The sequence below is a fragment of the Athene noctua genome, chromosome 11 (genome assembly GCF_965140245.1).
Source record: "Athene noctua chromosome 11, bAthNoc1.hap1.1, whole genome shotgun sequence".
NCBI lineage: Eukaryota > Metazoa > Chordata > Aves > Strigiformes > Strigidae > Athene > Athene noctua.
In genome coordinates this window covers 17,189,553-17,203,450 of record NC_134047.1, presented here as the reverse complement: position 1 = coordinate 17,203,450, position 13,898 = coordinate 17,189,553, and the positions used below count along the sequence as shown (strand labels likewise).

At 40.4% G+C, this 13,898-nt stretch overlaps 1 protein-coding gene across 5 annotated transcripts in view; it reads left to right on the top strand.

Annotated features, from left to right (window-relative positions):
- Positions 1–6,119: 6,119 nt before the first annotated feature.
- Positions 6,120–13,898, top strand: part of ARHGEF6 (Rac/Cdc42 guanine nucleotide exchange factor 6) — a 43,062-nt gene continuing 35,283 nt past the window's right edge. For 2 of the 5 annotated variants that reach the window (XM_074914897.1, XM_074914898.1), the window contains exons 1-2: positions 6,121–7,702; positions 8,743–8,826. In XM_074914897.1, the coding sequence (XP_074770998.1) occupies positions 7,538–7,702; positions 8,743–8,826 (249 nt within the window). In that variant the 5' untranslated portion in view covers positions 6,121–7,537. Of the gene's footprint in view, positions 7,703–8,742; positions 8,827–13,898 lie in introns of all 5 variants that reach the window. The other 3 variants (XM_074914894.1, XM_074914896.1, XM_074914895.1) reach the window with 3 other exon arrangements.

The window sequence follows — 13,898 nt, the reverse complement described above, 5'->3', positions numbered from 1 at the left end:
ATTATTGCCAAGTAGGGTTGGGAGGGGGTATTTTGTGCCCAGTATCTCAGTGAAGATGCTTAAAGAGGCTGCATATATAATATTTTAACAAAATTAAAGCCTTGTGAAATCAGGAATTGGTTTAGATTGACAAATATCAGCTCGGCTATTGAGAGTTTGAAGCAAGCCATTGCAAACTTGACGTTTAGTTGGATGCCTGACTTTAGTTTGACACTGCGTTACAGGGATATCTAGTACATGTGGCAGAACCTGTGGCAAGTTGCTATGACTCAGGTAAAGCCATGAAGTTGAAAAGATGCTCTTGAATATAGTAGACATGAAGACCTCCAACTAAAAAAAAAAAAACCAAACCACAAACCCAAAAGCTTTGTACTACTGTTTAGTCCTCAGTAAATTTTGTCGTCCAACTTAATGGATTTAACATGGCAGTGCACCATTGAAAAGGAATGAGAATCCATAAGCCATGCAACCTATCACTAAGCCATTCCAGTCCATTCCAAGCCAGTGAATCCTCCACCACTTAAAAAAGAAGTAGTAAAACTTGCAACAGAATAATCTGCAAACCCAAGCTTGCGACTTTTTTGAAATGGGGGGGAAGCACTGTAGGTTGGCTCATGGTGTAAAATGTACTTTTCTCAATTTGTTATATCTTCTCTTGATTGCAGGATGATAACTTCTAGAAGAGAACCACTGAAGTAATGCTAGTTCATCTATGTTGATGACAGAGATGAGTGGTGCCTGTACCAATACATAAGGTAAATACTGTGTTGGTATAATAGCTCTAAGGAAGATTCTGGTGGTTCTGTGTTTATAGATTTGGATGGATATTCTTCATGGCTAAACAATATTTTCAACTTCTTGTTTGAATTCTGAGGGAGGAGGTTTAAGTAGGCTTTTTAAGCCTACCAAGTTAGGAATGACAGTAAGAGACTTCTCATCTGCAGAAATCGGTCCAGTTTGGGTATGGCTGCCCATAAAAAAATATGATTACAAATGCACTTTAAATCCTGCTACAGAGTACTTGGTCTAAGAATCTTTATAAGACCGGACCATAAAAATCTGAATTGGAATAATAAATGTTAGTACAGACATTTAATCAGTCTTGTTAAATGTGCAGAATGTGCAATTTAATATTTATACTGAGTATAATCTTTAATTAGGAATCAGTCTCTGCTGAGGTCCTTGAATTAAATTGTAGACTTCTGGGCATCTTCAGAATTGTTTAAAACTATAGGTCAGCTGTGTTTCATGACTTTGAAGCCTATGCTATTAAAATTGTTTTTCAAGTAGGTGTAGGAATAACTGTCTTCGGACTTTCTGTGGAAGAGTGGCTGATAATTCACCAGGACAAAAAAGAAAGTGGTAGTGGCTGTCATGCTAATACAGCTTTTCAGAAAACTTAATAGTTATTTTTGTTAAAAAAGGAAAATAATTTTTAACGTGTGCAAAATCTGTTAAAATTCAGTATAGAGTGAAGGGTAAGGACATCCCTTTTTGAAGGAAAGTAATTATGTAAGAAGCATTTGTACTTTTAATGTAATTTTTAAAATAGTTTTAAAAGTACTTTGTAAACATAAGAACATGTTTTATTGTTAGTTTAAAACGCTGCTTTTGAGAACTAGCTTTGAAAAGGTGAAAACAAAAAGCTGTAATTGGTACCGTGTTGTTCATCTGACACAGTCACTGATTTCAGGGAGTTTCCATCTTGTGTGAAGTGTAGGTTCTGTTGTATACTGCGTGATGTTTGTAGTTTTGGTTGGATTACAGTTTAGTCTTTTCAAGAGTCTCAGCAACAGCCACTAAATAGCTGTGCAGTACCTTTGCCCGGAATATGCCAGTAATGCTTTCTAAATACTTCTGATAAGTTGCTGCTGCTACCTTGATAAAGAAGAAAAAATATGCTTTTATTTTGGGGTACTGGATTGTATTTCAGATCAAACACAGAAACATCATGAGTATTTTCTGTTCTGAGTAAAAGGAAGCTTATAGTTAAAGAAAACTGCTACCTGACCAACTTCTTATTTTTCTGTCACATGATAAGATTTCAACCAACAGGAAGTGTTCCTTTCCTTACCTTTGTGTTCCTCTTAAGCGTGACTGTTGAAATACTTAAATCATAAATCCTGCTGGAAAGGACACTGTTTAAACTATAGGTGTCTCTTTAAAGATAAAAAAACCCTAACCTTTTTTAATTAAAAAATCGATGTCAGTAGCATGGCACCATAGTGTCATTTATAATTTGATGCTGTCCAGATCATGAATCCTCTAATAGTAGAGGTGGAATACAGTCTTTAATATGAAGCATCCTAGGCAACATTAAAAGGTTTTGCCAAATCATTGTATAGATTGTGTCAGAATGTTTTCAAATTTTTTTATGTGTGTGTGCTTCAATTCACTGTATTAGCTGGGAAGCTGAAGGCTAATTACTTCTGGCAAGTGAAAAAGCTGCTTCTTTTGGAAAAATTAAATGCTTTTTTCTCAGTTTACTGGATCTGTTTTGTCACTTACTGGTGGTAGTGGGCCGTGTTGTAATTAATAAAGCTACTAAAGGTAAAAGCACGCTTTCTCAGCCTACTCTGCAGCTTATAAACATTTCCAAATTCTTAACAGGCATGGTGCCAGTGTTAATTTAGAGAGCAGTGAATGGAACTTAACTCATGGCAGGAAAGGTAATACTAACTCTGTAAAAAGTATGGATGTAATTCTACTAATTAAGCAAGCTGTTCACCTCCCAAGTTTTGTATAATTTATAGCATATGATTATATAAAGATTGATACCAGTGTGTACCAGTTTCTTACAGGACTCCTGAGTATCATGCTTGGGATGGTCAGGAGCTAGTGGGATTTTGGGATAGGCAAAGTTTGGAGGGGGATACTGCACAGGAATTACAGAGGCTTTACTTAGTACTTGCTCTGAAGACGGTGTTGTACAAGAAGTGTGCATTAATACAGGTAGTCCTTGGATTGTTTTGATTATTGTGGTTAGCTATTGATGTATTTTCATGCTGTTGGGACAGATTGAATGCAATCCAAATGTATGCATTGTGCATGTAAACATGGCCAACTCAAAGGTGATATAGCTTTTTTTGTCTCTTGTTTTCTGAGACTGTACTAACTTGCGTTTCCTTTTTTCAGTTATGGTGACTAGAAGAAGGCAGTACAGCAGTGGATATGCGTTGGAAAATCGAAGGATAACAAAATGCAACTGATAAAGCTTGGCTTTTGAGTGTGGGGTTACCCACTTTAAGAGAGTTGTAGTATTCAGGAGTTGCCTTTGAAAGTAGCACTACTAGTCTGTTGGATAGTCAGTTGCCGTAGCTAGCATCTTCCAAGAGTCAAGAGTGAGCTCCTTTTTTAGTCAGTGTACTTGCATCAGTAGATTTTGCAGCAGAATAGTACTTGGGGGTTGCCCTTTACATAGGGTGCTCTCTGTTTATGCTGAGAAAAAGAACACATTATATAGGAGTGAGGTTTAGTCCTCTAAAATAGAGAGGACTAAATTGTTACAAATTCTTCTTCACTGAGAAACCATGAAAAGTTTTAGTACGTTCTTATGTTAATGGTTTTGTAATAGTCCAGGCCTTCTGGCTGAGAGGAAGAAGGTGTTGATGTCTGAGACTATATTGGTGATAAATCCCCAGAATAATTGGTGTTCTTGTGTGTACTAGATTTTTGCAAAATTCCGGACAGCAGTGCATCTCTTGCAGCAAGATGCTTCTTTCAAAACTTCACCTTGGTTTTGATGCATTTTTATCTTAGACATATGTTGATGTGCCAGTGTATATGACAGGAATCCTCAGGCACCAGTATTTCATGTAGAAAACTAACCTCAGATTGACTGAAGTGTTTAAACGGTCACGACTAATAAAGTTTACACTGACTTCTCTGGTAGACATAAACTGATCTCATTTAAACTCAGTTTATAACAAGTAGTTAAAGAAGCAGCATGCATACCTTGTCTAGGAACTTAAAATTAACTTTGAGTTTTGGGGTAAGAATATCACTTTAAACTTCAGTTATGGAGTGCAGATTGTAGAATTAAATTTGCCTGTGTGTAGCAGATGGGTAGAATTGCAGTATTTCCCAGTTCTAATAAATTTACTGTTAAATAAAAGCATTACGGGTTTGGGTTTGTTTTTCTTTTTTTTAAATTAAAATACCTGTTACTCAATGACACTTGCATGATGGGAAAGATTACTAGTGTTACATCCTGTGGAGGTTTATTGTTACAAAATGATCTTGGAGAGTATATCTTCTGCAAGAAAGAATAATATACTGTAATATTAAGAGACTCCGTTTTCAACAGTAGCTTATAGTCTGGGCACTGCTGTTCAGGCTGAGTGAGATTGTCCTAACTAAAACTAATGCCAACATATGAGCTATCATACAAAAAAATATTGATACCTGCCAAAAATGCTAAATAATGAGAATCTACTTCCAGTGTAAACTACATCACTGGAAGTAACTAGTTCAGCGTCAGGTATCAGTAGATTCTGCAGCTGAAAAATACTCCAGCATTGTTATTTGTACTGGGTGTTTTCCCTCTCTGCTGAAAAAAAGCAAGTTACTTAAAAGTAACTTTGAGAAGCACTCTAGAATGTTTTCTGAACATCTGAATGCTGTTCCTAACTTGCTCCTGTACCATACTGGTACTGATGTATCAGACTCCTTTGATAATTGGGCATAGATCACCCCCAACCTCCCTTTTTTGTTGTTTTTTTAAATAATACTGTGCTATATAGCTATCATTGGTGTAAACTAAGCTACAAATAAAAGTGTATTTGTAACCTGGGGGTGGAGGTTTACTCTGCAAGAGATGACATGGCAATTAATTTGATATGTCCCTTTTCCAAAGACCAGACCAAAAACTGTTCCTTGCTTGGTAGCTCTACCTGCATACCCTGGTGTTGCCACAGAACTAAAATTTTTAGTGCAGGGGCAGGTGAACAAGCTGGAACATTTTTAGATGGGTCTTTTCTGAAAAATGTAAGGTTGGCATTCAGGTGCCTAATCAGGAATGCCTTAAATTTGGGTGCATTTTTGAATATGCATTTGTCTCCAGGTCTTCTAAGGAGCTGGTAAGTGTTGAAGATGTGGGAATTATTTTTATTTAACTAGTTAGAACCATTAACATCTGCTTGGCTGCAATAGCTTCATATGAAGTAGTAATGAAACTAAACCTGCCTATCTACACAAAACCAGGTTTGCTTTAGAGGAGGGAGTGTGTGAAATGCTCAGAATTCTATGTTCAGGTTTGTAACACCGAGTTTGATGAAGTGGGTGTGTAACTTTACCTGTGTTGAAATATTTCTCTTGCTCTTTACATCAGAAACTGGTATATTCTGATGAGGTGACTGAAGTGGATGTTTTCCATATACAAATGATTGTCCCCATCTAAGGAGCATTAGCAGTTGTCTTGCCTACTACAGATTTGGAAAAAGCAAGCTATGAAAGTGGAGACTGCAAGTACTCACTTTACAAAATAGTACTGCTCATGAGAGTTGGAAAAAAGAAAACCCTAAAGTTCTTTTAATTAGTCATAAATCTGAAGTGCTTTGCACACATATGGATAGTTGTAGATGTACTTCACCAGATGGCAATGAGTTTTGTGATTTAGCTTCAGCCAGCTTTATCATTCCCACTGGCTGCAGCTATGCGTTACTAGTATTTCCACACAACAGAGAACGAGAACTCATCCCCATGTCCTCGTAAAGGTCAAGTCTGTAACCCTAAAAAGGTAATTCTAATTTCTTGTGGCTGTTAAAAATGATCCTTACGTAGGTCCCAGTACCACTCATAAGGCCTGGAAAGTAGATACAAACCCATGCCTACTGTCTGTCATTTATCCTTTTGCTCCTCTGTTTCTCCCTACCTTTCAATTACCAGCCTGAGCAGTTTGGGAGCACTGATGTCTTTACAACAGTTGCTTCAAGGAACAGCGGTAGGAATTGGCTCAGAATGTTGTCACCAAGAAATTCTGGTCTCTAAGATAATTTGTTCCTGTTGCTTCAGTCCACGGTGTTCCAACTTCTTTGGCATTATAAACAGAGAATTGCTTCATTTTCCATCTGTTCTGGTGAAAGGACAGTTAAAAAGGAGAAGAAAATGGCAAGATGACTGGACTTAGCTTAGTCAATGCGATCAGTAGTGATGGTTAATACTGTCCCAGGGCAGGGTGACAAATGGGTACTACTCCATACAATAGATCCTGAAGAGTTGGTGGAAAATAACGTTTTAATAGGACAAGTAAAATAGTTGGGAAGTACCTTTATCAGGTTTGGAGGACTTAAATTTATTAACTTTTTGAAGTTACCCAAATGTTTATTTTGAGAAACTATGAGCTTCCAAAAGTTATTTCAGATGACATGTGCACTCCTTGTATAAAATAATTGAAAAAAATATATTTTTTTTCTGTATAAAGTGTATGATCAGAATTTTCAAAAATCAGATCTTGAAAATAGAGAACTACTATATAGGCAATTTCAATCACAAGGTTTGCCATGTAAAGTTAAAAAATGTTTATATAACGTGACGTTTCCCCAATCTTTAGGATGAAGTTCAGTTTTAATGCTGCAAATCACAGAATGGTTTGGGTTGGAAGGAACCTTAAAGATCACCTAGTTCCACCCCCCTGCCATGGGCAGGGACACCTTCCACTAGCCCAGGTCGCTCCAAGCCCCGTCCAACCTGGCCTTCAACCCTTCCAGGGAGGAGGCAGGCACAGCTGCTCTGGGCAACCTGTGCCAGGGCCTCACCCCCCTCACAGGGAAGAATTTCTTCCTTAGATCTAATCTAAATTTATCCTTCAGTTTAAAACCGTTACCCCTCATCCTATCCCTACACCCCCTGATCAAGAGTCCCTCCCCAGCTTTCCTGTAGCCCCTGTAAGTACTGGAAGGCCACTATAAGATCTCCCTGGAGGCTTCTCCAGGCTGAAGCAGCCTGTCCTCACAGGGAGGTGCTCCAGCCCCCTCATCATCTTCATGGCCTCCTCCAGACCCCCTTGAGCAGGTCCATGTCCTAATGTTGGGGGCCCCAGAGGTAAGGCAGTACTCCAGGTGGGGGGAGTATATCTCCAGTGCTGTTCCACGCAACATTCTCATTGCGAATTTACATTTACTTCTTTGGGCAATTGCCACAAGTTAAGACCAAGTTTGCCAGATGATAGGATGCCAGCTACCACAAGGAGGAAGTCTCTAGGTAAGATCGTTTTGGTGGAGAATGTATCCGCATAAAATAACTTCTATTTTCAATAATGTTGAAAATTAAACATCTGCTTTCACTGTCTCCGTAAAGTAAAAGAGTGCAAGAAAGTATTGTACTAAAAAAAAAAAAGTTGCTTACCTTAGAGTAACGGTACTTCTGGTTCTGAAGATCTGGTGAGTTTCTGTGCTGAGCAAAAAAAAAAAAAAAAAAAAAAAGTAGTTTCACACTTGAGCTCTGCAAGCAGCAGCAGAGGCAGGAAGATGTAATCACGGATGTGGGTTCCAGCAGGCTGCTGCACAGGAGAACTGCGCTGGCAGCAGAGCTCTCCGCGATGAATCCAGAAGAACAAATTGTAACATGGCTTATTTCATTAGGAGTTTTAAATTCCCCTAAGAAAATAGTAGATGATCCGGAGGAGTTCCTGAAAACTTCTCTGAAAGATGGAACTGTGCTTTGTAAACTCATTAATCGACTTCTTCCGGGATCTGCAGAAAAGGTAACTCTTTAAGATGTACTTTGCTAGACTGAAGCAGCACTGCTCAGTATCATTCTGCCCTGGTCATTCTGAGGTACAGTTTTCTTTGGTAGGTAGATTGAGCAAGGAGCATCAGAGAGAGAAATGTTTTACGTTTCAGTTACTAGTTGTATCTAACTGAGGGCAAAGTATGATCGTATCTTTAGTTCTTCGATTTTTGCATCTACATCCAGAAAAAAAATGAAAGGTTGCAGTTGGCCGAGTTACGCACGTTCATTCAGCAGCAGGAAATACTGGGCCTACTAGAGATCAAAATATCTTGGTCTTGAATAGAAGGATATGCAGTTTGTATTTACGTAAATATCATTAATTACAACTGTAAATATATTCACTCTTTCAGAACTCTTACTGTAAAATACTTCATTAGTCAGGAAATACACTAGAGAAGCAGATTAGATTAGGAATAAATGACAAACCTTGCATCCATGCCACTTTGAACTGTCCCAAGGCCAGGAAATCCATTGGTACCGAAGCCTTTTAAGCCATGTGAGTACCTCCTATTACAGTTTTACAAGGCATATATTCAGACAGTCCAGAAGTGTGGTAACTGCAGGAGAAAAAAAGGGAACAAGTCCTATGAGAGATAGGAAATGGCAACACAGAAGAGAAGCTGTTTAAATAAAAAAACTAAAACAGGTTCTCCACCCTGTGAAACAGGAGCCTTTATTATGCAAAAATCAGGTTTGCTAGCTCCTTATCTTTTGCTTGTATGTGAAGGTTGGGGGCAGTGTGTTCCCAAAGGTCATCAATTTCCCACTGTCACTTAGGGCACTGTCATATGTTGACATTCAAAACAAGATGCCGACCATTTCGATGTATGCATCACTTCCTCCAGTGGCTCTTTCTTCCTGCTTCGACAGCTTGCCTGCCACCCCCATCCGCCCCCTTAAGAAGCTTCCCTAATTCAGTATAAAACGCACATGTCAATATTCATGCAGGCCTCCTGAATAGAGGCTATACGGAAGGTAATGCAATGATCTCAGTGGATTTTCTTTCTTTAGTATTGCCTGGAGCCTAAAAATGAAGCTGATTGCATCAGTAATATTCAAGAGTTCTTGAAAGGCTGTGCACTCCTTAAAGTGGAGGTAAGTCAACTTGGATCCTTCCTTTTATTATCATAAATGCTTGTTTAATCAGCCTTCTGAAAGGAAGCCAGATACCAGAGGGATGAAATTGGTAGTCATTCCTTATCTTTTGCATTAATAACATAAAGTAGAGCATGGGTAATTTAATATTCTGTCTGGAGAATTTGGAAACAGAGTGTATTGACAGTGAGCTTAACAGATTCCTTCTCGTCCTTTAAGACAAACCTAAATGGTCAGGTAAAAATATGTGCAGCAAAACCAGGAGGTCTGTCTAAACAGAGTTGAGCAGCATGGACCTGTTTACATCTGTTTTCATTATTAGAAGGGATCACAGGTTTTAGCCTTGCTTTCATATGAAGGTGAAATATTATTAATACTGCAGTATTTTTCATCCTCTTTTAACTGTTGCATGAGATTCTGCCAAACACATAATATTAAATTGTTCCTTGCACATAAAAATAATCCTAATGAAGACACCTTTTCAGTGGCTATTCCCAATCCTATCTATATGCTGATTCTTATGCTTAAACATAGCTCATATTTGCAACACCAGAGTCTAAATGAATCACTTAAGAGTTCAGCTAATCATATTTTTTACTAAGTGCATATGGATTTAAAATGTAAAGACTTTTGTATCACACTTAAATTCCTACAATGAAAAATAAACCTATAACTAAGGGCTGTCACTGTCTTGTTTGAAATATGCTCAACATTGTGGAAAAAATATATTCTGAACACAAATTCTGCCAGAAGCAGGGACAGCATCCTTGGACATTACACAGAATATTCATGTACAACAGTGAGAAGAATCCAACCCATGGTAGCTCAGTTCCTGCACTTTTCCTTTGAAGGTCAAAACAAGCAAAGAGCCTTTCTTCTTCTCTTCAGAGCTTTTTAGCTAACCAGCGTGAAAATTTGCTCATTCCAGAACTGTTTCACTAGCCTGTTGTTTCCCAGTAATGCATTTCTCAGAGCCTGCTGCAGCAGCCCAGTTTTAAGAGCAGATATATATAGAATCACTGAAGGCCTATCACATCAGAAATCTGTTGTCGCCAGTCTTCTGGTACTGACCATGTGATTTCCTCTGTTTTTCAGAGAGTTTATTTTTCTGTTTGAAAACTAATTATAATGGTTGTGGTGGAAAATGTTAAAAAATAGGAGCCTTAAATAGCTAAAAGATAGGACAAGGGAACAGTTCTCAACTTTGTTATGCTTTAACATCTCATAGTTTTGAAAGCCAGTTCTGCAATATTGCAGTCACACTCCACAATTTTCAGATACTGTCAGCTAGCAACATTGTGTGTCCAGCTCGGGGTGTTGCTCTGATCCTCCCTGTGCCTTTTCTTCCTCGGCTTTAATTTAAGAAAAGGTTTCTGACTTTTTTTTTTTCTTCTAACTCAATCTCTGAAATATTCTGACCATTCAGCATCTTCTCTAGTGCTCATGTGGTTGCCCCGGTTTTAGTTGCTATGAAAGGAGACCTCAAAAAGCTGGATAAAAGCCCAGATCTCTTGAGTTTAAATTTTACATAAAATGAAAATTATTTATTCTTATTTTTTTCCAAAATATTAAGTCATATTAGAACGCCAAGTGAAGACAAGAATTTTGCTTCTTCCTGCCTCTTCTCTTACCCTCAGGCAGAGGAATGCTCAAGGTAGCACAGCCGAGATGGTGGACAAGACATGGCACAAGTCAAGAGTGCTTATGTTTCCCTCTGGCTCTTCTTCTGTGTTGCCAGCTTTTATGAGTGCTCTGAAGGCAAAGCCAGAGGAGACATGAAAACCCTCTACCATCTGCTCCTTCTGAAAGCTGCACTGTTTGGACCCTCTTGGCAAAGATGCTCTAAGCAGCATACCTATAGGTGGTCCTCCCTCATGCTTGATGCTTAGTTTGTCTAGGGAAGGGCCACTGCCTTTCAGAGGGGGTTTCTCTGCAGCACATTTACTCTGAAAGCATGTTTGGAGCATCAGGACAGGCAGGGAACCTTCCAGCTCCAAGACCCATCAGCACTGAAGTTGCAGTGATTGGATATTATGTCCAAAGATGAGCATAGGGTAGAAAATCTGTTCTGCTCCAGTAACCTAGCCTGAGAAAAGAGTATCAGGAAAGCTCTTGGCTTAATAGGTTTGAATTCTCTGACAACCATCCTGCTGCTTACCCAGACCTTGAATTTGACAATAAAACCCTAATGTTTCTGTCAAATTCTGCCCTTTTCCAAATGTCACGGAGAACTCTTGTTCCTTAGATATGAAGAAGTAGCCTGAGGCCGGATCTGAGCCACTTCTCCTGTCTTGAGACTGACAAGTATGTGTTAAGGTCAGAGATTCTGTTCCTGTTGCAGATGTGAGCAAAAGAGGATGTTCTGAGGAAGTTCAGAGCTCGCAACTTCTACTCTGGATACTGATTTGTGCAAAAGGGGCTCATCCTGGGGAATCTCAAGCATGAAGAACTTCATACAGGACATTATCATCCTGTCCTAGCATCCCATGGCTTCATTGTACTTTGCCAAAGCAGTGCCTGCCTTCACACTACGCCTTAAATTTGTTCCTCTCATACAGCTGCCCTTTGGAGATGGATACATCACTTCACTGGGCATTGCTAGCATGCAGGGAAGGTGAGCAGTGTGGAGGGTGGGGTTTCCCAACTGCTTTCGGTTGAAACCCAAATCCCATCTTCCACTGAACAGATACTGCTTGCCAATCTCTTCCAGTGGGAGGGCATGCAAAGAGGTTACTCCTGCAGAGCTACACATATGCACTTCCCTCCTACCCTTCTTTGTTGTCCTGGTAACTCAAGCTGAGGAAGTGGAAGAAAGACACAGCGAGGCAAACAACATCTTCTTCTGTTTTACAGGAATGGTGAAACATTTGGATACAGTTTAAGGGAGGGAGAAGGACACTCTGTGACCTTCCTGCTTTGAGGTGGCTCGGTTAAGTTGCAGCAGCTCTACAGGCTGGTGGGGTGAGCTGGAAGAGTTCATCTCATTGCAGGGTATAAATAACCAAACTCTTCCTTAGCTTCAGCCCAGGACTGAAGCCTGCAAACATTTGCTGCTTCAAATGTGTTAGTCCTAAAAAAGAAGGCAAGCAGGGGAATCAACACCTTGTTCTAATTAGACAAGTGCTGTAATAAGGTAAAACAATGAGACCATGTCTAAAATTTTCCAGTTGCTTTTCAGTGCTAGAATTTGATCCAAGTCATAAGAATGTCTGTCAGCCCAGCTCTGCTGAGAGAGAGGACTAGGCAGAGAACACGGGCACCTCTTTGGAGCTTAAGTGTCCTGAGAGGATTCTTTGGTGGCTTGGACTGAGGAACAGTGTAGATAACCTGATTATGCTTCATTTACACTGTGGCTTCAACCTCTGAGTTGTGTATATGACCCAAGATCGTGTCCAGTGAGTGAGTACTGCTAAGGCAGTGACAGCTAGATGCAAGCAGGTTGAGGTGGAAAGTGGAAGCAAGAGGTTCTGTCCTGACAGCCAGGTGGAGTCTAGTGTAGTGTATACAGGGAAAAGATCATGAGGAAAGAGAAAAATCAGGTAGAAAGCTCCTGGCCTAGCTTGTTCTTGAAGGCACAAGTGGGAACTATTAGTCTTTGCTTTTGTTCTTGACACCATTGTGCATATAACAACAGCAGCTGAAGCATCATTTACTGCTGAAGAAGCACAAGACCTTCATTCAGCAGCAGCATTTTATTGTTAATACGACTACAAAAATTCTGGCAAGGAGCTGAATTTTGTGGGCTAAGATCTGCAAGATAAATCAATAGCTGGATTCAACCTGACTGTCCAGAACGATCATAGAGCATGCAGTGTGTCGTTGCTATTGTGGGCAGAACTGAAGCTATTTCTGTAGTTGGAGGTGGTTGCAATTTTCACCAAACTGTTCGTACCTGGACTGAGGGCGTGGGAGAGCAGATGAAAAATCATCATCCCCTTGGTTCTCCATCCCTGTGATCCCAAAGCGTGCTCTGCTTTGGCTTTGCTCCAAAGTGACGTTACCTTTCCTAGCTGGGAGACATCAAAAGCGAGAGCTCCTGCCCAGCCTCGACAGCACAAGCCCTGGGGAATGGGTGTGTCTGAATTCAGAGTGACCCCGTGTCCCGGAGCAGGGAGGGGCTATCTCTGACACCCCCGTGGCCCTGCATGGGGTCAGGGCCTACACCCGGGTTTCACCCTGGATGTCAGCACAGGGCTGGGTTCCTCTCCACGCTGCAGCCCGCTGTTGTGCTGAGGTGCCGGGGGATGTCATGCTCCCCGCAGCAGTGTTCCCCGAACAGATGGGCACACGCAGCAGAGGCACCGTGCTCGCCGTGGCCAGGACGTGCTGTCTCTGAGAACGCACTGCCTCAACCGAAGTGTGCCTCAGCTACAGGCCCTTCTGCAGGATTTCTCGCTTCAGTGGTGCAAACCTGCTGTAATTACCATTCAAATAGCCTGGATTTTCCTTTCCCTCTCATTTTTACTTTTCCCTTCCCCTTTTTCCTTTTTCTCCTTTCCCCTTTCCTTCTTTCCCCTTTCCCCTTTCCTTTTTCTCCTTTCCCCTTTCCTTTTTCTCCTTTCCCCTTTCCTTTTTCTCCTTTCTCCTTTCCTTTTTCTCCTTTCCCCTTTCCTTTTTCTCCTTTCCCCTTTCCTTTTTCTCCTTTCCCCTTTCCTTTTTCTCCTTTCCCCTTTCCTTTTTCTCCTTTCCCCTTTCCTTTTTCTCCTTTCCCCTTTCCTTTTTCTCCTTTCCCCTTTCCTTTTTCCCCTTTCCTCTTTCCCCTTTCCCCTTTCCTTTTTCCCCTTTCCTTTTTCCCCTTTCCTTTTTCCCCTTTCCTTTTTCCCCTTTCCTTTTTCCCCTTTCCTTTTTCCCCTTTCCTTTTTCCCCTTTCCTTTTTCCCCTTTCCTTTTTCCCCTTTCCTTTTTCCCCTTTCCTTTTTCCCCTTTCCTTTTTCCCCTTTCCTTTTTCCCCTTTCCTTTTTCCCCTTTCCTTTTTCCCCTTTCCTTTTTCCCCTTTCCTTTTTCCCCTTTCCTTTTTCCCCTTTCCTTTTTCCCCTTTCCTTTCCTTTTTCCCCTTTCCTTTCCTTTCCTTTC